This window comes from Malaclemys terrapin, chromosome 23 (assembly GCF_027887155.1).
Source record: "Malaclemys terrapin pileata isolate rMalTer1 chromosome 23, rMalTer1.hap1, whole genome shotgun sequence".
Lineage (NCBI taxonomy): Eukaryota > Metazoa > Chordata > Testudines > Emydidae > Malaclemys > Malaclemys terrapin.
In genome coordinates this window covers 1036809-1062038 of record NC_071527.1, presented here as the reverse complement: position 1 = coordinate 1062038, position 25230 = coordinate 1036809, and the positions used below count along the sequence as shown (strand labels likewise).

Here is a 25230-nt window from a genome sequence, read left to right as displayed (position 1 = left end):
AATCTTATTAGTTTAGATGTGTGAATGAGGTATGTATAGATGATGGAATCAACCTCCAGCCCCAGCCTGTCCTGATTAAATAGAGTTCAAACACCAAAGGCTGAAGATGCTGACAAGAGCCCTAACAAAGTAAAAAGAATCCACCCTTAAAAAAAAAAAAAAAAAAAAAAAAAAAAAAAGGTACAATAGAAGGAAGATCAAAGCCCGGTCCTAGGCTGAAAGTCATGTCTGCAATTGACAGGTGATCAATCACCAAACCTGAAGGCAGCGTGACACAGCAAGACTTATAGACGCTGAATTCAAACTAAAGCCTACAAAAAGGATGGGTGAGATGGAAAACTTTGGAGGAGGGTAACATTCTGCTGCCAACATGGAAGGGCATCAGTGCGCCCAACAGAGACCCAGCTCGTCCTTGTGCCCGGCTTTCCTGGCCAGTTACCGCCACAAGCTACGAACCCAAGCTGCAAACTCAAGCCACAGACTCAAGTAGGACTGGTAACTATCCAGCAGCTGCGAACATCTGATGGATGGGGTGTGTGTGCGCATGTGTAGGTATTAGGTATAATGTGTGTGTATAAGGATTAACATATTAGTTATTGGTCATAAATCAAATCATCATAATAAATGTGGCATCTTTATCTTGTCCCCTTTAATAAGATCCTGCTAGTTTTTATTGGTATAACACCGAGGGGAAGCCCCCCCCGGATGGGAAGGAGGACAGGGGGCTGGATAGCAAGCCTGCCCTGCACTCACCCCATAGCTCCCATCCTGCAGGGCTGGCCCTGACCCTGACCCCCCTCCGCTCCAGGAATTGGGACCCACTGCACAGGATCACAGCCCTACCCCTCCGTGACAGAGGTGGCCAGTCCAAACTGGAGTGGCACTGTCACACAGTGCCTAGTCCCACTGCTACAATGTGAGTGGGGTGGGTACCTCCCCGCCACAGCAGGCCCGTGACCAGTCTACAACCTGGTTGTGACTCAGTGTTTGGGAAACACCAAGCAAGGTAAAGGCAAGGTGTATTGCCCACAGGGTAAGAGAGCTGCTATAGACTCTAGCTGGTGGATGACATGTGTGTGTCATTGGCTTCAGGCTAGCAGACCTGGGTTCAATCCCCACTGCTGACAAGTCATGCAGACAGATCATGTGATGCACAGGAAAAAAATTAGACCAGACTCACCTATCCAAGTTGACAGTAGGAAGAGCCCAGGGTCATTCCAGGTGAGTTCCCAGGGATCAAGGCAGGGCCATTGTCTACAGTACAGGTTCCAGGATCCTGTTTAAGTGTCCCACAGCATTAGGCCTTTCCCATTTGAACGTGGAGGCTGCTTCAGTCTGACACTGCCCCTCACCTCCTAGTCTAGTTTATTTTTCCAAGTACCAGCCCATTACCGCTGGTTACTCCTCCTCCACTCCCTTCCTGCTCGTTTGTAGACAGCTATACCCATTGGCCAGGGCTAACTCTGTGCAGGTTACCCACAGCAAGCTGGGTTTGAGAGAGAGTCCAGTTTGTGTGAATAAAACAAACTTTAATAATGTACAGCAGAAATTGGACAGCTTGTTCTTATATTAAACACAAGATTTCCTATATTACAATGTATTTACATTTGCATACTGAAGAGGTAAAGTGTCTAAGTGACTATTTTACAGTCCTTTTCTAATAAAATGTACATAGAAAGGGGGCAGAGAAGTACCCAGAAAGATCTGTTCTGAAGCCAGAGTACCATCCATTCATCTTGTGTCCGAGACTAGAGGCACAAGCTTTGACCTGAAACCCTTCCTCAGTTTGATCCCATTGATCAACCTGAAACACCTCCCCTGGTGGAACCAAATGTCTAAACCCAATTGTTTTGTTACTGTATGCTGTGAAAACAGCTGGTGTGTTTCACTTCAGACAAGACTGCATTTCAATGCCTGGCAAAGTGATTCCTAGATTTGCTACAAGTCAGCTAAGTAAGGTTTGCACACCACTCTTGCACATTTGCATGAAAAGTGCTGTATAAATGCTACATTGTTATTCCCATTTCAGAGGGTCCAGTGAGGGTTTGACTGCTCTTATCTGTACCTATGAACTGAGTGTGTTTCACAATCCTTATCACAAGGTGATACCAACCCCCTTCCACCCCACCTCTTCTAGACATTCGGGTCCAGTACAGCTCTGGCATGTGCTGTTTGGTATGGTATTGAGGCAGGTACATGTGTGGCTACTGTTGGAGGGTGGTGGAGCGGATCAACCAAGGAATTAAATTGCTGAATTAGTGTCATAAAGAAAGTCTTTGGACAGCTAATGGAACAGGAGACCTTGTGCTCTGGAGGGAGAATTTTCTTAATGCTCATGGGAAGACCAGATGGCAATCCCTACTTATCAGTGTGATGGGCCTCTCTAGGGCAGTTTATTTCAGTTGCTCAGACTTCCGCCCCAGCCCCTGCACAAGTCTCATCCTAAAGGTCCCGCTACAGTAGCTGAAGAGTCTTGTAGGTATTTTTAAGGCACACACCACCTTGGTTTCTCAATGCAGAAGAAGGGTTCAGTAAGTAACAAGTCACATTGGAGATGCAGTAATTTCTGGCTGAGAAATAATCAGAACCAATGAGAAGGGGAAGCTGTACATTCACCAAGCACATATGCTGCCCCACGAACCCAGAGTCTAAGATGCAGACCGCTGCAGACAGGAGACAGCTCTGTCCTGCCTGTCATTTAAAAGCAATGGGAGAATGCAAAAAAGACTCCTCATTTGACAGATCTAAATCACAGATGGGATGGGGGCCTGAGGGAAGAGAGAGACAGTGAGAACAGAAAGTCTGTTAAAAAAACAACCTGTGAGCCAGAGAAGAGATGAACGCTCAACTTACAGAGCAGGCTCAAGGTTCGAGTAGAAAGTTCCAGTGTAAATTCAGCTGTGTGCATTGGGATTTTTTTTTTTCTTTTTTTTTTTGCAGTGATTTCTTTACAAACAAAGAGGTTGAGAGGTAATTATAGATTGTTTCTCTTCTCTTATAAAAATTAACAATATTAAAAAAAGTTAAAATCCAGACCCTCCCGATCAAATAAAAAATAATCAAATGCACTCCAGTTAAAAGTTATGGCTTCAGTTACACAGCGCAGATAACACCCTAACCATCACACAACCCAGCCTTCGAATGTTGCCTTTAATGCTGCATTCAGTTCAGACACAGGACTCAGCCCTGGACTATTTCTAACATTCACTAGGCAACAGTCAAATCAATTCTACTTCACCCTGATTGGTTATTCAATTAAAATAAGATTCATGCAGTTACCCCCTCCCTTCCCCACCCGAAGAGTTATACACAGCTGCTTCCAGAATATGAGATATTTATATATGTATATTTAAAAGATATACACGTATTTCCAATCCTAGTCACCAATGGTCAGATCCTGCAGCGTGCTGAGTGCTCCTTGAGAGGTGCTGTGCACAATTGTTTTCGTGGGCACAGATCTTCACAGATCAGACTTTATAACTTGGAGCCAAGCATTTAGAGTGTTCCTGCCAAAGCCCTTTGAGAGATCCAAGGGTTATGCTCCTAAGAGGCTGATATCCTGCATGTCCCTGTGGCCTGGTCCCCTCCACCCAGGGGTAGCGCCAGCTCCAATCTCTCAGACACGCTTCTTGTCTCCTTTGCATCCCTCCTGCGGATGGCTCCTCCGGCAAGGCAATCCTTTCATACTACCACACATTACAAACCAGGGTTTTCAAAACAGAAGCTTAAATTTCAGGGACGAAAATCAGTACCCGCTTTAAAAAGGAGAGGGATGGCAGTGAGGCAACTTGACAGAAAGTTCCTGCAGCTGGTGTACAACTGGCAGGATAGAGCCCTGCTCCAGGAGAAAGAAGGATCTGGCTGTAAGTAGCCTATTCAAGCTAGATAATGCTCACTACTGGACAGGCAAGGCACCAGCACGCGTAGCTCCGAAGAGGACACTTTGGACTTGCACATGCACAGAAAAACACAAACAGGAATGTGCGAATCTACAAGCAGATACTCTGCACGTTTAAGGGGGACTGAGCAGGCACAGGGCACACACGGCTTTGCACATGCACACACTTGCGCACACACACACACACACACACACACACACAGCAGCCAGTCTGACTTTTTGAAATTTTCAAGCTCAAAAGAAGGAGCAATGGGTTTATGAAGCCAATGCCTCTGTGTGTCTGTGCCAGTCCCTGGAAAACCTGCAGGTATGGCAATACCACCGTCCCTTTCCCTCCCCACTCCCAGGCCCTGAACGCTTCCCAACGAACGTGCCATATTCACTGGACTACACAGGGATTTCCATCAAAGGAACAAAAGTTATGGTCATGGCAAGAGCCATCCGCACAAATCCCTCTCAAGTCTCCACACTGTCAGGAGGTGGTTATAAAAGGTTTCCGTTTGTTTCATACCCAAACCAGGAAAAGAACATTTCTTGTAATAGGCTCTGTCCTCCCTGGCTAGCAGCCCATAGGTCACACGGCCTGGTCGGTAGCAGTAGGTTGGGTAGAAACACGAGGTAGGCCTCAATCCCGTCTATCATGGCAGCTTTTGAGCAGCTTCCTCATGCTGCAACTTGTGGGCTAGATCTTCACATCTTCCTGGATGCTGAGCTGCGAGAGTGTTTTCTTAATGCGGAGGGCCGTTAGCCGAGCTGCACCATTGGCATACCAGCACTCGCGCATCATCTTGCCCATCACTCGTAACGCCTAGCCAGGAAACGGAGAGAAACGTCAACCCTTTCCCTTTCGGAGAGTTCAGTTCCTTCTGCTAACACAGCGGATCAACGCTTTAAAGTGAATCCAATGCTTGTGGAAGGGGCTGGCGTAACTGTGCCAAGACTGAAGCCCTCTGCTTATCCCCAGAATAGGCACCGCATGGGCAGTAGCAATGCAAGCTCCCCATGCTACCCTGCCAGCATACTTCACCCTTCAACTGGAACTGTTTCACCCCATCTGCATAATGGTGACAGCGAGGTCGTTCTGAGCATTACTTACATTTGTATAATGCTCTGAAAAGGTCAAGCATTAAGAGGTAGACCAGTTACATTAAGATCCCAAGTTCACTCACTATTATTAACGTGGAATTAACAACCACTCATCCGATTTCCATCATATGCAACGTGGATGGAAAACAATGGATTTGAAACAGACCTGCTATCCAAGCGCTGGGAACACACCTCTGGCCTTCTCCACCGAGTGGAGTGCAAGAGTGACCACCTACTCTCTAGCCTCAGATGGGAGCCTCAAGTCTCCACATTCACTTTCCCACTGGACTTCCCCACACTGATTCTGTCCATGGACCCCAAACCCACCCTGGAGGGACCAGTCACTCCTGGCTGGAGAAGGGAAATCCAGCCTCCACACTTACTGAATTTGGAACTCAGTGTCCAGGACTGACTCTAAACTTTACCTATTCAGTGGGTAGTGCATTTCCTTTAGGCTCAAAGGAAGATGACAACAGATCTTACCTCATAACTCTGCCACCAGTTAGGGATGTTGGGGCGCAGCTTCTGATCACACACAACCTTCCGCATCTCCTCAATGGAGGGGTCAGAGGGCACAAGGTCATAGTATGGGAGTTGATATTCTTCATGGATACCTAGGCATGGGAAGGGAAAATGTCATTCACAGAGAATGGAAATCACTGCCACTCTCACCAGAACCACAATACCCCTGGCCTGGATGACAGGACTTACAGAAGTGAAGAGTCAGCAATTCAGGGAAGCAGAATGCAAGTAACTAAACTGGGATCAGGCGAGGCCACTGGGGTGAGCACCTCCCCTTTCCTGGGAAAAGGGCCAAGATACATGTACTGACCACAAGTGCTGAAGACTTAGTGGATACCAAAGATGGCACTTACAACAACAGGATGCCCATCCCTGCCCCCATCCACTACTATGTGCTAGGACACTGGTTCAGTACTGATTCATAGGGAAGCAACCTATGTACTGAATCAGCAACACCACTTCCTGCTCTAAGGTTTGGCTAAAGAAATAGGTGTGCCACCAACAGCACAGCTACCCATCACCTCTCATGTGCCTGGTCTACGAGCAGTCTTGAGTCTCCATACTCCTGGGTGATATTGCATTTACGCCTGCGTCCTGGGACTATAGCAATCTCCACGACTGCCTGAAGGACAGGTTATTCTCTCCTAACTTTGGGCCTCAGTTAAGTCAAAGACAAAGGTTGTGGGGTGGGGGATGGGGGGCAGCAGTGGGGAGAAGAAGCTGAAAACATTACCTCCTGAACTGCACCTACGAGCAATCTCCCAATAGACCAGGCCAAGGGCATAGATATCAGCACATTTAAATGAATCAAAATGCTTCATGTTAATGGTTTCATCCAAGACCTCAGGGGCCATGTATCTGCAGCAAAGAAAAAACAATGTCATTTCCTTGTCAGAGGGACTCTCTGGAAGACCATCAATGATGAATTCTCCATGTTTATTGTATACGACATGTGTGTTACCAGATACAGTGCTTGGATGCTGCACAGAAGTTAAACAATGAAAATAAAACTAAGCCCAATGATGCAGACAGAAGCAGGCACTGTGTTAAGAGAGCAAATAGAACAATCATCCACACCAAAAACAAAAAGAAAGAGGGGTGAAATAGGGAGACAAGAATGGTCAGAGGTGCACTGAGGCTGGGATGGAGGTGAGGGAGCCTCATAGGCGAGTTCCCTGAAGGAGAGGCCATCTCGCCAACCTCAGCGTTGGAAGGACATAAGCAGAGGGAAGAGGCTTGTGACTGCTCAAGTACCTCAAACCTAGATTATTTATTCATAAATAAAAAAGCCACTAAATATTCTCCTTCGATACTCTGGAAACCCTGCCAATGCCTAAGATAGAAACGCTACCGATCCCCAGTGAGGCTCACACATTTTCTATACCAGTGGTTCTCAACCTATCATTTGTGGGCTGCAGCTTGAGAACCACAGTGCCCACCCCCAAAAAACACCCCATGGTCCCCTATGTCCAGCGCCCCCCGCTCAGAGACCCCTCCACAGAGCAGGGCTAGGCAGCGGGGACCTGAGTCCCTACCCCACAGCCTAAAACCTGGGGATGCTGCAGCACCCCCACAAACCCCTAGTTCCCAGTGCCTCCCCTCCCCACAAACCTGCCCAGAGACCCATTCTCCCACACCCTGCCCCCCTGCAGCACTCACCAGCCCCCAGCTGGCAGGAGCACTCCAACAGGCTGCCAGATGCTGTCTCCCTTTCAGCTAGCCCTACCCTCTTTCAGACCAGAGCAGCAAATTTTGATATTTGTTTTTTAGCATGCCACACGTGGCCTGAGAACCGCTGTTCTATACCCTCATTCTGATGGCATTGAACCTTGACCAGCAATACAGCTGAGCCCTCTCCCTACCGTTTGGTTCCAACCCTTTGATTTGGTGCAATATCAATGGTGTCGGTAACAGAATCATGCCGGACAGCCAGACCCAGGTCAGCAATGGCACACATGCCGTTCTTCTTCACCAGGATGTTCTTGGATTTCAAGTCCCTGTGTGCAATCCCTGGTTTTCCTGATGGAGTAAAATAAGTCTCAATAGCAGATTTTCCTCTCTCACCTTAGTGTATCTGATCAGTGAAGATGAGCTGAACACAGAAAATGGAGGGACTGAGGCGGTCATCAAATCCAGAGTGAATTTGAATCTTAACATCTCTATGCACAGTAGGATCTGCAGCCCTATTCTGCTTCCAGTCTCTTATTTAAATTAAGCTCTGTACCAGTGAAAGGTGCTAAAAACTCTAAAGAGCTTCCATTTACCCTCCAAGTACTATTATTTAAACTGCAGCAGACCCTCTGCACCAGGTGTCTCATCCACACACAGACATAATCCCTGCTCTGAAGAGTTTACAATCTGTTTTGCTCTGCCATTGCCTATGCTAACCTCTTCTGTGCTTCCCATCCCAACCAGTGCAGTTAAAGGTGTGTGTGCACTAGAGAGAGAGAGACGTGGACACCTGTTTAACAGGAGCTGGACTAAGACTAACTTGTGTCAATGACACTTGCTCAAGACCAAACTGGCCTAGATTCAGTCCCCAGGTCCTTAAGGCACTTTTCCTCTTTCATTTTATGATTAAATTCCAGCTCTCTCTTAGTACAAGGTACCTTCTGCATCATACAAGCCCCATATTTCTGTCTTCACCTTTCCTGCTTTAGTCTCTCCAAAGAATGTCTAGTTCATGGTTAGAATACTTTGCTAGCATCCTCTTACCTTGTGTCCCCACAATCTCCATGTGTAGGTGTGCCAACCCGCTGGCAGCAGACAGGGCCAGTTTAATCATCCCCTCAATGGTCACTGTGTATCTGTTGAGGTAATCAAATAGAGAGCCATGCTCATGGTAATCAGAGACAAGCCACAGCTGAGTCCAAGTCCCGTTATCTGCAGCAAGAGAAAAAGGGGAGAGAGCAGCATAACAACATCAGCACTTATGGTGCATTTTGTTTTTGAACAAACATAGGAAGAGCTGCTAGATTAGACTGCAGGTCAGCAGCCAGTCTGAGCAGACAAGGGAAGAACTGAAAGGCAAAGTGTGATGATTACTTCTAGCACCTTAGTGCTATATATAGTTAGTACAGTTCCTAAGCAGCTTTTCACATTACCTGTCACTGCTTCAATAGCTTCTATGAATGACGCAATGTCTCTGCTAGTGACAGCAGCAATGTTACGGATTCTTCTCAGGCAGAAGGGGAGTTCTGTGGATTAAGCCCATACTCAGGGACAAAGGAAGTGCTGCTAAGCATTTCAGTGCACAGGTCAGGTTGTTCTCTATCCCTGTTTCAACTAAGTTAAATTATTAGAATTATTTTGATCTAGCAAATACTTCTATTAACTGGAAACAAGTGAAGAGCAGAACTCACCATGTTAAGAATGTTTTAACAAAATTTAACTTACATTAAAACATGAAGTCTCCTGAATGCGCTCGTGCATTCAACTATATGCAAGCTTCCTTTGTAACAAATTATGTCACACTGACAGCTTTAATAGTTTTTAATGATCGCTGGCTATTTTTATAATTTGGGGAAAAGGATCGTAACACTTTACAAATATTTTGATGGCTTTCTTTATCTATTTCATTAAAAAAGTAAATCCTATACTAGAACATGGAACTCTGAGGAACCTATGGCCATTAGTGCTTTGGCTCTGAAGGTTGAGACAACATTTTTAATTTACCTTTGTTATCTGCAGCAATAAACCCCAAGATGTTCTCATGTCGCAACATGACAGTCTGGTATATTTCTGCTTCCCTAAACCAGGAGCGCTCTTCCCGTGAAGAGAAGATTTTCACAGCCACATCACCTCCGCGCCACCTGCCACGCCACACCTCACCAAAGCGGCCTTTTCCAATGATCTCCTGCAGGACAATGGTTCGAGCCACAGTTCGCTGGACAAAGAGTGGCAAACCTGCAGGCAAGAGATTGAAAGATGAATTCAGATGAGGGACACTCAAGAGATGCTACAAGGTTTAGGGTTGTCTGGGTTTGATTTGATTGTATTTAGCAGTCCAAATAAAAACCCAAGATCCACCCCTGTGGTACCCAAGACCCATATCCCATTCTGCCAGGGATGGAAGCGTTTTGGCCCACAAGTACAAGTTTTCGCAACGAGAAAATGTCACGTCCCTCCCTCAAGCACTGATTTGGGAACGGTGATCGGAAAAGAAGATCATTCTCATCCTTGGCCTTTCTTCCAACATATGAATCAGATTGGCAATGGGGAGAGAACAACAACAATCATTCACTGTCACTGATCACTTCAAGACACTTCTCTGTGAGCTCAGTTTTTATTCAGATCAACAAATCTCTGTGGACAAATACTCTGGAGAACAATCCTGCCCTGTGTTCGGTAACCAGTTATTCTGACGGGATCCGAAGCACTATTCTATATAGGTTCTTCTGCTGCACTCATTAGTCACTATCTGAGCGACCACATGCACGTTGGACCATCTTTGTCAAAAGGAAATAAAACACAATTTCTAACCAAAGTTACCCTAAACCTGCTACAGCAACAGGGCCAACAGGTAAGGTCTTTCATCAGCAGTGGCAAATCACCAACAAAATCAAATGGCTAGCCTTCTCTCTACAAGAAAATCAGTAAGTTAACACACTTATACAGACCTAAAAACGTCTCAGTGGATTTACACCACAAGAGTCTTGCAATTTTTTAGCTGTTCCAAATCACTTTGGGTCAAGACCTTGCATACCACCTTGTGCTGTGATCCCATCAGCTCTTGTAAGCTGAGCAGAGTCAGTGCTCACAGGGGGAGAGTTCTCGAAGCAACATCGAGAGGCTATGTGTAAGAAGTGGAGAGACAGCAGTAAAATAAGCAACACCACAGCATTTGTTAAGGGGCTATTACACTGCTGTAGGTGCAGTCTTTCAGGTAAGACACAAAGTTGGAGTCCTCACTAGCTCTGCTCATTAAAGATCCCATAGCACACTTCGCACATGAGACACAGCATTTAATGCTTATGTCCTGGCCAAATGCCTACTTGGGTAAGTTAGGGTACGTCTTCACTTACCGGAGGGTCCGGCGGCAGGCAATCGATGTTCTGGAATCGATTTATCGTGTCTAAACCAGACGCGATAAATCGATCCCGGAAGTGCTCGCCGTCAACGCCGGTACTCCAGCTCAGCGAGAGGAGTACGCGGCATCGACGGGGGAGCCTCCCTGCCGCGTCTGGACCTGCGGTAAGTTTGGACTAAGGTACTTCGAATTCAGCTACGTTAATAACGTACCTTAGTCCGAAGTGGGGGGTTAGTGGGGACCAGGCCTTACATTGCAGGGGTAATCTGTGGAGGCAGAATGTTGACGGGATATACAATTCATTTCTTGTCCCAACCTGTTGTGGAACAGTGTTGTGTGCTGTTAAACCACACAATTCCACCCCAGAGAGGATTCACATAAGTGTCCAGGAAGTGAACCTTGTGGGTAGTTCATTTACACATTTCTTGGGGATTCTTTGGGTTGAAGGGTGCTATATAAATGTAAAATCTGTATACTAGTTTCCTAACTGATGCAATTTCGATAAAGAGAGACTCTGCCATTTCTCCATCCGCTTTGATGGAGATCGTATCATTTGAAAGCTGGTAACCTGTAGATGTGCAGTGACGTTTGTTAAAAATTCAAAATTAGTTACAGAACCAAACACCAATCACATGAACCAGATGCACTGTATCCTGAGTGAAAGTTCACACCAGAAAGCAGGGACAGCTATATCTGATGTCGCATTTACAGGTAGATGGAATTGTTTCCTGGGTAGGATCTAGAATTTATATACTGAAATCCACGAAGACGACTTTATGTAAATGCCAAATGACTCAATGATGATAGAGTGCAGTATCTCTTATACATTCTACAGTTCCCATCCACAAAAGTATCCAAGTGCTGATACTGGGCCTCTGGCTTCACTGTCTAATGTACAACTCAGACTGTACATAAGGAAGGATAGCCAATGGCCGAATATTAGAACAGATACCCTGGTGATGAGCACTTCAGAAGACAGGATTCCATTACAATTACATGTCATTTATTATTTCCAAAGCAAAAGCAGCTTAGTACCTGAGCCAGAGCCAGAAGTGGAGAGATCATAAACTAGATCTTGCAGAGTCTTATCCTTGGACAGACACATTTCACAAGAGGGATCTTCCATGTCCAACCGCTGACGATTGTGATAAACTCGTTGGTGGTGGTGAAACACGAAAACCACTACGATCATGATGACTAACAAAAGGAAGACAGGCCCTGCAATCACTGCTACTAACTCCACAGGGCCCCAACTAGACTGAGGTTCATTCTCTTTCACGTGACCTTTAGTGGGAAGAGGGAAAACACATTTTAAGCACAACCTGATTCCTTTATTTATATTTATACATTATATACACACCCCTGTAGGCAAGAGTCCCTAACTCCTTCTTAGAGCCCGAAGTACTTTAACTCGATCTCTGGACGTTGTAAAGGACGCTCCAAGCAGCAACATTAATTCACTACCTATTGCAAAGCGGAAGTAAACAGGCTGGGTAGGAATAACAGATGAGGAAGGTCATCACTTTTACTGAAACTGCAAGAAGCAGTTGATGACCCCAGTTGAGCGCCCAGTTTAGGGTTTACAATAGTGTATTTTCGGTCATGAAGTGAGACTATATTGGAAAAAAACTGTAACCAAACAATCAGAAGACCAGTCTGCAGTGCATCTTCCATCTAAGCACAGAATACACCTCACTTACATGAGGAATGGCAGCTTTGTTTATGGGGGGCCCTGTGCACCTCGACTTCCCTTTTATTCCTGCCCAGGAGGCTCCATCTTAACCTAGCTTTCTGCCCTAGGCCTGGATGTGTTGCTCCCTCCCAACACAGTCACTACCGCCTAACTTAAGTTCAATGCAAAGCACTCCTTCCCACCTTCCCCTTAAAATAAATTGGTCATTGCCTTCACATAGCACTACAGCTAAAGCATTAAGTTGGCTACCATCAAAGCCAACTTTCTTAATAAAAATTATAGTGAAGGAGGAAGGAATTATCCCCCACGTGGAACAGCTAATGAGTCTTTAAAATCAACAACTGCTGAAGGGTTTGAGCTAAACAGAAAAAAATAGACTTCCTCTCCTATCTTGATGGATGATGGTACCATTCTGCAGTTCATGAGAACCCAGAGAAACTGCCCAGAATGGGGGAGATAAGCAGCCACAAGAGTGCTGACTGAATGGGTTGTTGGGTTTAGTGTGCGGTTGCTGAGCACTACAGGAGGTCAGATTAGACAATGTGGTGGTCCCTTCTGGCCTTGAACTCTGACAAGTCAGATTTCTTCCAGCCCTCTCATTCCAGGACAGGTTTATTTCTATTGTACTCACTCAGAGGTCAAGCATCTCCCTCATTTTACGCTGAATTGTAAAACCACGCCCAGAGCTCATGACAAAGGCGTTTCAGTCCCACAGGAACCAATTCTATTGCATAAAGAGCAGACTGCAGTACCACTCAATGCCACAAGGGGGATCTTAGACTAGTCCCAGGGACTGCTCCTTATCCTCCGGCCATCCTGGCCTGAGAGCGCTATGCAGAGGCAGGACATCCATGACTGAGTGGCAGCAAGAAATAACCTAATTTTCAAAGGACTGGGGGGGGGGGGGGGGGAAGGAGGAGGAGGAGAGAAGGGAGCGGCACTAGGGGCAATGCTGATGAGGTGGGAGACCTATGCTGTCTTGATCATGTCAAACATTTGAAGATGGGTGAACTAAAGGGGAGATCAGAGAAAATCCAATTTAGAGGCTTCCTGAATGGTGCAATGTGATAATATTTGCCTGTATCAGAGGATCTTAAACCGCTTCACAACCCTCTGTGAGGTCTATCACCACTGTTCCCTTTTTGCTGATGTGAAGGAATTGCCCATATTTACAAAAGCAAGATAGTGGCAGAACCGGGAACAAGATTCAGGAGTCCTGGCTCCCAATCCTGCTCTAACTATTAGACAGTACCCCATCTTCAATGAAATAACAGCGGATTTCTTTACTCACCACTGGGTACCTTTAGGTCAATTTCGTTGCAATAATCAACATAGCAGCAATGTGTGTTCCGCAGATCTTCTGAACTCAGGCAGTAGAAGGGTTTTCCAGCAGGAATCAGTTCTGCTTTAGGGATGCAGGTCCGGATGTGGTGCTCAACTCCGCCCAGGTTGGAGCTAGAGACCATGCAAGCCCCATCTGTTTTGCAGGTGGAGTTTGCTTGATTGCAGTTGGAGCATAAACAGATCAAAGCTGCAGAAATCAGGACACAGAAACCTCCTTGAAACCGACCAGAGCAACCAGAGCCGTGAGCAGGGAAACTCATCCACCATTGGGGTAGGACTGATCATTCTACGGCTTTGCCGAGACAGAACCGGCTCTAAAAGGGACCGATAATATTTGCTGAATGTTTCAGACAAAGAATAAGGCACTAGGGAACAGAGGGTTGTTTTAGGAAGGCAGTGGGGATTAAAGATTTCCCCATCCCCCTCTAGTTCCATAACACAAAGCCACCAATGATAATCTGATCAACTTTCAGGCCATGCAATAGATCAGTGGTGGCCAACCCGAGCCTGAGAAGGAGCCAGAATTTACCAATGTACATTGCCAAAGAGCCACAGTAATACATCAGCAGCCCCTCATCAGCTCCCCCACTCCCCAATCCCAGCGCTTCCCACCCACTGGCAGCCCCGCTGATCAGCACCCCCCCCACACACACACACACACCTCCCAATCAGCTATTTCATGGCGTGCAGGAGGCTCTTGGGGGGGGAGGGGGTAGAGTGAGGGCACAGAAGGCTCGGGGAGGGGGAGGGAAGGGGTGGAGTGGGAGCAGGGCCAGGGGTTGAGCAGTGAGCACCCCCGGGCACATTGGAAAGTTGGCACCTGTAGCTCCAACCCTGGAGTCAGTGCCTACACAAGGAGCTGCATGCGACTCCGGAGCCACTGGTTGGCCCCCCCTGCAATAGATAACATGTCTTCTGTAGCTGAATGCAGTTGCCACTGAACAATGCTGGAGTCTGCCAATGTGAATTAGACCAGTCCAGCCCCCACCCCATAATGAGGCACTTAAAAAAGAAGGTAAGAAATTATAAATGGTGCGTAAAATCTGAAAGGTGAGGGTCTTAGAGGGCAGCCATCCTGCCAATTCAATTTCCTGACAAATATAGTCATGATGGCTGGGCCTCTGTCTTAATTGCTAACAAGGGGGGACTGAAAAATTGGGTCTGTTTTTCTGGTAGCATCTAATTATTAAGCCATTCCCCTCTTCATGAGTCAAGGTTCAGAAATAGTTTTTCTAATTAAATTTATTATTCATTAAAGACAGTGCTGGAGTCAAGACCTGTCAATCCTTAGAATAGGTTCTGCACCAAGGCATACTTCACCAATTTGTTCCAAACCTGACCCAGGGGTGGGGGAGAGCCACACTAGGGCTGAGAATAAGTTCAGTGCCCTTAGTTCCTGAGCCTCCACTGAGATTACAAACTAGCGTCCCAACTGTAACATGGCTATCCATCCACTACCGAGTCGACAGACTCACCATCTTATTTCACAGACAATTGTTCGGTGACTTAACATATGGTTTCCTAACCAAGATTGGATTCAGATCAGTGACAAGAGGCAAAAAGCTCTGCACCCCATTAATATTCTCCTGAGCCAGTCAATTCTTCAGTAGCTGCTTTCTGATTTGACAGACTATCTTGGGTTAAATAAATTTCTGGTTTCTTGCTATCGATAAAGATCCCCTTCACTCTTTACCCAAACAAACTCCAAAGACAGATTTTCATATCTCAGCCTCCCAGCTGTCATCATTTCTCTCTCAAGCTGCCTGAAAATCTGCAGCCAAATCCTTAGCCAATGCCATGCTAGGAAACAAAGGGAATTTAACCATGTTAGGGAGAAGGGTGGGAACCGTTTAATATCATGTACTACTTTCTTCAGCTTTCATCAGATCCCCGTCTCCCTGGAGGGATTCAGAAACATGTACATACCCGCTGCAGAGATGGTTTTTAAGGCAGAAAGTTTAAAGTAACATTTAAAGTATATAAATGAGAGCAGCGGTTACCGGTCCCCCACTCAAACAGACTTGGAGGAATTTGCTGTTGATTTTCTCCCCCACTTTACAAATACTGTGGATGAGAAAAGTCACCACACTGGACTACACTTCCCTTTCCACGCTCGAATGTCAGTCACCTTCCTGAGGTGTCACTGGAACTCACAACCTTCAGTTATACAATCTTGGGGGATGAACAGATTTAACAAGCCAAGTAGGTCAAGATTAGGTCAGTATTTGGATGGAAGACAGCCAAGAAAATCCAGGGTGCTGCAAGAAGGATCTCCTCCTCCTGAATCAGCACTGACCCCAAAGCTCCAATGTAGTGGACAAGAATACAAAACAGGTCCTGATCACTTGTGGTCATGATAATTTCATGACACATTGAGCCAGCATCCTGACTAAATCCTAATTTGGATAATTACATTAGAAGTCCCTCTATTTTCCCTGAAGTGTCAAGAGGACACTGTTAATTTCCTCTTTCAAACTGTTGCTGTGAGCTATTAAACAGCTGTCATATTCCACCTCAGAGGCAGCTATAGCAATTTAGATAAATTAAACTGGATACTGATTTTGTGTGAACCAAGAACTATACAATGTAAAATAGTACAAGAGATTGAAGACCAGTTAAATACTAAAAACAGAAGATAAAAGTAAATTTTCTTCCCAAGAGCACTTCATAAGTGGTAAACATAACTTAGTATTTCTGTTCTGGGTCTAGCACAGACAGATATCCACAGGCCTCATTTCTATTTTGGGAGTGGGAAAGAGAAACTGAAGACAAAGACTGGACTATTCTGAGATGGGCAAGAAGCTCCCTTTCTAGAATATGATGCTGAAAGGGGACCTGCTTTTGTTATTAAAAAAGGCAAAACAATCACTAAGGTTTGGCTTGACAAAACAACTTGAGTTCCTGATCTTCATTTTTCACCGCTCATTAGAATGGGGTCTCATTTTAAGTGAATCATTAATGATGCTGGTCAAGATTTGTCCACATGCTGTTGTGTGCTGATTGTCCAGCTTGGCTGCAAACCTCCTCACCAGAGATGGCTGTGCTTTTTAGTGGCACATGAGATGAGGGATTCTTGTGTTTGCATCTGGGAACCTATTGAATAAAAGGAGCAGGACGAGAGTAAGGGAAGTTATTTCTCAGTGAACAAATGTACATACTTTATTGCACCTTTCATTAGAGGACCTCAAACTTTGCAAACATTCAGCTTCACAATCCCTATGCAGCGGGTGACCTTTAACTCCATTTTATAGAAAAGTAAATGGAAGCAAAATGCCCCAGACCACACAGCAAAATCAGTGCCAGAACTGGGAATAGAATCTGAAGTCCAATTCCTACCCCCTGTTCCAAACATTATACTACTTCCCCTTCCTAAATGTCTGAATGGCTCTCTTCTTCTCTTCTATGAAGAAGTCCAGTACTCACATGTATAGACACATGCAGCTACCCTAGAGCAAAATGGCCAGCTAGAACATAGTTCTTCTGCAAGTGCCCCATACTGGACAACTGTAGGAGCTGCAGTAAGAACGGCTCAGATGCTGTTTTTCAGGGCCTGGGCAATTGGCGGTTTTCCAGGGCCTCTCTGCGTCGATGCCTGGAGGGAAACAGGGGAATTAAGGGACGCCAGCACAAACAGAATTACAAAGGCAACTCATGCAGTTCTAGCATTTCAAGTTCTGATTAACCAGAAGGGAAAGTTCTTCTTCCATCAATAAAAGCAGAAGCAAAACCCAGTATTTCTAAAAGAAAAACGACAATTCTTTCCCCTTGGAGAGTGTTCAAAGCCCAACAGGTATTTGAAAGCTGAACACAAGCTCCTTTCAAAGCAAGATTCTGAGAGCAGCTGGGGATGTTTGGGCAAGTCAAAAGGAGAAATGACTGAATAAAAGAAATTTTCACACTAACAGCTATCTTTTTCTGAAGAAAAGGCTCTTATTGGGCAAAATATATAATCTACTTAAATAGAAGAATTGAGTGGGCTAAAGAAAATTGACTGGACAAAAGAAAACAAAACGACAGTTCACACAATTGGTGTCTTTAGTTCCACTAAAGTGCCTAGGGATGAGTTTGCATGAAAGGTGCTATAGACGTTGGCAGTGGATTCTGTTATAGCTGTTCAGTACACTGTCTTTTTGACATTCTGCTCAAAGACAAACCCAACCCTAAAGAAGCTGTTTAAACAAGTGTAACATTAAGCTGCAGAACCTCAGAATGAAAGCTTTGTTCTCAATCTAAAAGATAGATCAGATCTGTATTTATGCTGAAGTGAACTGTCAGTGTGATTTAATCCAAAGCTGAATGCTGGTGGTCATGACATCAATTGAAAGGGTGGGGGAGCTCCTCCAGTTCCATCTTTTTTTTTTTTTTTTAAATTGCACACGGGCAGTCAATCAACACTGCAACAGGAAGATTTAGAAGAGAGTTAAGGAATCCTCCCTTTTTATCACTTGGTTTATGAAAGGAATTTTAATCAGAGCTACAGCAGCACTGCTGGGACTGATGGGCTCTGAGCAACAGCTCTCCTCTTCTCAGGAGGACTGAAAGATCTAGGCAGAAACACCACCACCACCACCCTGGAGATAGAAAGATGGCAGATGATACCAGGCTGGAAAAGGTTGCAAGCACTTCAGAGGACAGGATCAGAATTCAAAGTGATCTTGACAAACAGGAGAAATGGTCTGAAATAAACAGGATGAAATTCAACAAGGACAAATGCAAAATACTACACTTAGAAAGGAATAATCAATTGCACAAATACAAAATGGGAAATGACTGCCTAGGAAGGAATACTGCAGAAAAGGAGCTGAGGGTTAGAGATCAGAAACTAAATGTGAGTCAACAATGTAATACTGTTGCAAAAAAAGCAAACATCATTCTGGGATGTATCAGCAGGAAGTTGTAAGCAAGACAAGAATTCTTCTACTTTACTCAGCACTGATAAGGCCTCAGCTGGAGTACTGTGTGCAGCACTGGGCACCACACTTCAGGAAAGATGTGGACAAACTGGAGAAAGTCCAAAGGAGAGCAAGAACAATGATTAAAGGTCTAGAAAACATGACCTACAAGGAAAGAGTGAAAAAATTGGGCTTGTTTAGTCTGGAGAAGAGGAAGGGGGGACACAATAACAGTCTTCAAGTGCTGAAAAGGTTGTTATAAAAAGGAGGGTGATAAGTTGTTCTTATCCACTGAAGACAGGACAAGTAGTAATGGGCTTAAATTGCAGCAAGGTAGATTTAGGTTAGAAATTAGTAAAAACTTGACTGTAAGGGTCAAGCACTGGAACAAAATACCCAGGGAGGTTGTGGAATCTTAATCACTGGAGGTTTTCAAGAACAGGACAGACAACTGGCAGGGATGGTCTACATAATACTTAGTCCTACCGCAGTGAAGGAACTGAAATAGATGACCTACTAAGGTCCCTTTGAGTCCTACATTTCTGTGATTTTATGGGCAGCAGTAGTGCCATCCCTGGTATTGGCAGGATTGTTTTGTCAATCCTGCCAACTGGTCTACTCTACTCTTTTTTTTTAACTAATGTAGTTCTACCAAGGAGAGGGCTAGTGTAGACAAGGCTCTTGCAGCATTTTAATAAGGATGTCATTTAACCCTTCTCAGACCAATCTACATAACACAAGGGCTAACACACCAGCAACCACTGGAACCTTATCTACTCTAGAATGCCTACTAAAAGAATTAAGCCTCACAGTATCTGTATGAGGTAAGCAGGCCACCCACACCAGCAAACAGACACACAGAGGCTAAAGTTGACCTGCAAAGAAAAAAACAGTTTGCGCCCTCTGTTACTTCTTTATATTTTATGATTGAGAGGCATGTATGCATGCACACACATCGGAAAAAGAAATAAGTGCCTTTCAGGCCTTCACTATACACTACAATGAAACAGAAATGGGACACAAAATCAATGTGTCACCTGTAAATGACTTGCCCAAGGTCAGACAGTGAGTCCACTGCAGGACTAAGAACCGAATCCATCTTTCCAATCTGCCAGTCCCATGCATAAATTGCTAGACACCCATCTGTGTCATGCATGGGGCAGGATGACAGTGGCTGCAAGTCTAGGGGCTGTTCAAGGACACAATGAAGGTTTCATTCTCAAAACATAAGGACAAGGGATACTCAAGACTAATCTAACAGATTGCTAAAACCCAGTGTTCAAATCAATAAGAGACAATTATGCCAGATAAAATTTTGGTCACTGTCATCAAGTTGGCCAGACCTTGTTAAAGTTAAACAACTAGGCAGTAGACTTTTTGTTGTTTTAAATTTAAGAGTACAGAAAATCAGTCTAAAAATCAGGCTCATGTCCATGCTAGTGCCTGATACATCCCACTACTTTCATCCTGACCACTGCAACTCTCTTTGCCCAGAGCAGCCGGCATTACCAAGTCCAAGTTCTAGAGTCTGGTAGGTACAGAATGCTGCTGCTCACCCTCTCTCTCATACTAAGAAACAGTAGCATATCACTGTCGATTCTCAAGCCACTTCACTTGTTCCACAATAGAACTCAACTCTGAAACAAATAACCCATGCACCCATTCCAGCTACTTCACAGATCTTGTTTCTTTACTCCTCCAGGAAGTGTGTCCCTCTGTTCTACCACACAGTGACAACAGGATTGGTGCAAGAGCTTTCTCTTCAGATGATGCCACCATCTGAAACAGCCTTCCTACATCTTGGTGCCTCATCAACTTTCCATCTACTTCCAGATCTCATCTGCAAATGTCTCTTGTCCCTTGCCGTTATTTCTTAAATCTGCTTTCCAATTGCTATTAATTTTACATTTTTATTTTGTAACCACTAGTTAATGCTGAAATCATTTTCTGGATAATATGAAAAAATTTGCAGAACCTAGAAGTTACACTAGAATCAATTAAGTTAGAAATAAAAAGGGCCAACAGAAAAATTGGGCGCATATGACCCCCAGAAGCTGGCTACAGTACTCTGACAGAGGCTGAATTCGATATTAAAGCAATACTACTGAATGGAAAACATACAGAGAAAAAATGCAGTCAACATGCACTTTCTATTACAGTGAGCAGTTGTCACTGTGCAGTACCAACCTCTATTACACAAAGTGACAGCCTCTGAGTGGACTGACTTATTTCAATTCACTTCTTTAAAATTCATTGTTATTTGAATACATTGAATGTTAATTAAAATAAGGCCTGATGTCTCTGATTGCTGTTCTTCAAGTCAGAAAACAAATGCTGGATCTGTGTTCCCATCCCCCACCCCCACTCTAGCCCTGACACCTGTTTAACTAATTTTACATTTTTAAAATTTGTTATGAGAACAATAAATTTAATGAAGCCCAAATCCGTGCTTCAGTATTAGGAAAGCTTCTTCTAAAAGTCAATTCTATAGCAAACCAAAGATGTTCATCATTCACTGACAGTTCTTACGGCCCAAACCCTGACAGTTATTGATGTGATGTATTAAAAATATTGTTTATCATTGTAAGTGGGCCCAGAGGCTTAGGCAACAGGCATGTGTCTTGTGAGTCTAAATAAAAAGGTTATTGCTGAAATAAATAGGACCAAAGAGCCATCCCACCGCTGCACATCTATCCACACTCCATGACCTGACTTACAATATTTACTATTAGTGGGGGGTTTCGATCACAGAAATTCCCTCATCACAGCTTATTCCACTGGAATGCACAAACAAAAGAGAACTTAATTCTCTTGTTGCACTCAGATAACTACTCCCTGGACATGCGGAGAGAAACCATTCCCACTAGCTAACACCCTGTGAACTTTGTTTGCTATTACAGAACTGACGTTTCACTTTACTCCTTTCGCAACACAGGCTTCCGGTGTGTCCACTGCTGGCAACAGATTGTGTACCCAGAGAAAAAAAAGTCTGAGTCGTCTGGCCAAGTGGTTTAAAAGAGTTCATGAATGCCTGTTGGCCAGTTTTTAATTTCCAGTTAGAAAAAAAATCTTTCTTTGAGAGTTCTAAAACATGAATTATGTACCATTCAGAGCTAGTCTGATTTAATTGGCTAAATATATATTTTAAGCAGGTGTTAATCACAGGATCTACCTGTGGAAGATTGTTGACTGCAGAACATTTTAATGCTTTATTGAAAGGAAGCAAACAAAAAATCCCACATAACGCTGTACTAGAGATAACCAGGGAGGGAGGAGGAGGGTGTTTTTGTAAGTCTTATTTACTAATGCATATAGCACTTTAAAGCTGTTAGACTCTCAAGTAAAACACATATAGGGTGCAACAGAAAGCTTCTGAGACCTTGTTTGTTAAGGCACACCGAGTTTACATAATGGCTTCTTAAGCAAACAGCCTTAGATCTACACTCCCGGCCATTTCTTATTCCACCCAGAAAGACTGACTCCTATAATCTTTTTATGCTGTTCTACAGAATTAGTTGCTTGTTCACATAACTATCCTTCCACAAACACCAGGACCTACTCACACCTTCTTCCCTGTCCACAAGACCATACTGCACTAACACCTTTCACACACAGTGTGAATGAAAACACAAAAGATGCTTAATGGAAACATTAGCCAGCTATACAAAGTACAATATCAAAGCTACAGATAATCAGGTTAATTTCCACAAAACACAGGAAGTCAATTATCCATTTCCTGTTTATTTTTATATGCACAAACTTTACGGAAGATGCAAGATGAAGATTTCAGAACAGAACTGAGAGAGGAACCTCACCTAGACCTTTGACGGATTTCAAAGAGGGTGGCTGATGCAAATTTCTAAGGCTATATGTCATTCTGAGTTTAAAAAAGGTCATATACCTATCCTCTACCCAAGTGCATCTGTATTAACAGCAATTTAATCAGAAATGTCAAATACATTATCTGCTGCTTCACTGGCTAGCAACACACATCTGAGCCAGTAAAGACCCAAAGTTATACAATCTGACATAGGCAAAATAAGCTGTGGGTCTCAATTCTCTTTGGACTCCTATTCAAATTACTGTACACAAGCAGCTATCCCTATCAACATTCTCGTGGGCAATTTTCCAGAGGCCAAGGACCGAATGGGCCATGAAGAAGCAGCTATCCTCTGCCCCGAGTTTAGAGGCAGCCAGGGCTGAGGCAGATAGGCAGGAAAGTTACTACTAGACTAACTCAGTGAATAAACAGAAGGAAGGCATCAGTCTTCAGCCTAATCAAGCTGATGCCTTTCACCAGCACAAGTTTCAGTTTGTTATTTTTTAAATCAAAGCAGCAGCACTTGGCTTTAAGTAAAAGGATCCCCACAGTTTAAAAGAAACAGTAACACCTGATAAAACCACACAGAAACAACAACTGAGAATAGGTTTCCTCCAGCCCCATAGTGAACATTTACAAACATCGCAGTACTGGAAGTGGTTTGGAAGCTTCTGGCCTCCTCTACAAAGGTACCATTCCTCCACAATTACTGGGAGCTGGTCCCCAGTAGTGTGAGGCTTTGGAAAGGAGCCATTTTAAAATATAATTCAAGGGAAATATTAAAACCTCTGACTTTAATGCCTAAAAAAATAAAGATGCTGTGCACCTTAATTTGCATAACAATCAGACCACCCCACACATTCTGCACAGACTCTAGTCTAGAGGAACATAGTGGTACTCCCAGATACCAGCACCCCTCCCTCTACTCATGAATCAATCCTGACGGGTCACCAAGCAGACCCAGGTATAAATACATGAAAAGACACACTTGGTAAGGCAACTCACATCTTTTCATATATTTATACCTGCTCCTGTATTTCCACTCCATGCATCTGATGAAGTGAGTTGTAGCCCATGAAAGCTTAAGCCCAAATAAATTTGTTAGTCTCTAAGGTGCCACAAGGATGCCTCGTTGTTTTTGCTGATAAAGACTAACACGGCTACCACTCTGAAACCAAACAGACCCTATAAACCAAGGCAATACAAGCCCTGGAAATTTCATAGATCAAAGACAGAGACAATTTTGAGATACCACTAGCCAACAATATGAGGTAGAAGGAGTCTCCTACTCACAAATATCTGTCCACTGAGGACAAGAGAATCCATCCCCTGCACAGCTCCCCAAATTCCCCTATTCTCTAAAGAGGGTGATCCCTCTGGTGAAGCATTTTTCCACACCCTTAATGAAGATTACCATGGGAGATTTGGGAGGCTGAGTCCCGTAAGTCTTCATTTCCCTTCTGTGCTTCTAGAGACACAAAAGGAGCATTCCAAACCTCCCCACCACAAAGAGGAGAACCGACACCTTCATGGAAGGTCCCTCAACACACACACAAACCCTGTGACACATCCAATTCCCCTATCCCCTACCTAGGCCATGTAGCTCCCCAAATTCTCCCTTGCAAAGTACCCTCAGTCCCCACAGCCCATCAGTGTCCTGCCAGCCTCTCAGAGAGTGGGTTCCAGTCTCCTCCTAGCCCTGCACCTCCCTAACTGCCATGAGAATTGGGCTCCCGCCACTTAATACGGTATCTGCCCAGCCTCTCGGGCCCAGCCCCACGGCTCACCTATGAAAGTTAAGCCAAGGCCCCCAATCCCTTCCTCCCACAGACATGCCCCCCACCCCAAGGCAACAGACCCCAGGTGCTCCCACCCAACCCTCCCTGACACCCCCCCCGGCAATACAGACCCCAGGCGCCCCCCACCCAACCCTCCCTGCCACCCCCCCCGGCAATACAGACCCCAATCCTCCCTGCCACCCCCCCCAGGCAATACAGACCCCAAGCACCCCCCACCCAATCCTCCCTACCCCCCCCCAGCAATACAGACCCCAATTCTCCCTGCCACCCCCCCCAGGCAATACAGACCCCAAGCGCCCCCCACCCAATCCTCCCTGCCACCCCCCCCAGCAATACAGACCCCAAGCACCCCCCACCCAATCCTCCCTACCCCCCCCCAGCAATACAGACCCCAATTCTCCCTGCCACCCCCCCCGGCAATACAGACCCCAAGCACCCGCCACCCAATCCTCCCTACCCCCCCCCGGCAATACAGACCCCAATCCTCCCTGCCACCCCCCCCAGGCAATACAGACCCCAAGCGCCCCCCACCCAATCCTCCCTGCCACCCCCCCCGGCAATACAGACCCCAGGCGCCCCCCACCCAACCCTCCCTGCCACCCCCAGGCAATACAGACCCCAATCCTCCCTGCCACCCCCCCCAGGCAATACAGACCCCAATTCTCCCTGCCACCCCCCCCAGACCTTCCCCAGGTCACAGCCCCCCCAGCCCAGCATCCCTCGAGTGCCCCCCCGCCACTGCCCCCCCGGGAAGATGGCGTCAATCCCGCCCCCCCGACAGGGGCCCCCCCAGGTGCCCCCCCCCGCGCACACAGGCCCCCCCACGCCTGCCCCCGAGCCGCCATGCTGCCCCCGCGGCGCGGCGCGCCCGGCCCCCGCACTCACCCCGGGCTCCCCCGGGCCCGCCCAGCAGCAGCAGCAGCAGGAGCAGCGCGAGCGCAGCCGCCGGCCGCGGCGAGCGCGGGAAGGGGCCGGCAGCGCGAGCCGACTCCGCCATAGCAACCGCCGCAGCCTCGCTCCCGTCCGGGCCCGGCCAGCGCGAGACACCGAGCGCGAGCGAGCAGCGCCGCCGGGGCCGCCGGGCCTTAAAGGGGAGGGGCCGCGGGAGGGAGGGGCCGCGTCCTTAAAGGGGGGGACTAGGAAAGCA

General features: G+C 45.8%; 1 protein-coding gene across 1 annotated transcript; it reads right to left on the bottom strand.

The window, feature by feature from the left end:
* Positions 1-1508: 1508 nt before the first annotated feature.
* On the bottom strand, positions 1509-25146 carry ACVR1B (activin A receptor type 1B). Its single transcript, XM_054012542.1, has 9 exons — positions 24969-25146; positions 13520-13759; positions 11571-11819; positions 9182-9412; positions 8222-8389; positions 7369-7525; positions 6240-6364; positions 5468-5598; positions 1509-4706 (listed from the first exon to the last, which is right to left on the bottom strand). Exons 1-9 carry the CDS (start codon positions 25078-25080, stop codon positions 4581-4583), a joined length of 1539 nt encoding a protein of 512 aa, XP_053868517.1. The 5' UTR covers positions 25081-25146; the 3' UTR covers positions 1509-4580.
* Positions 25147-25230: the final 84 nt, after the last annotated feature.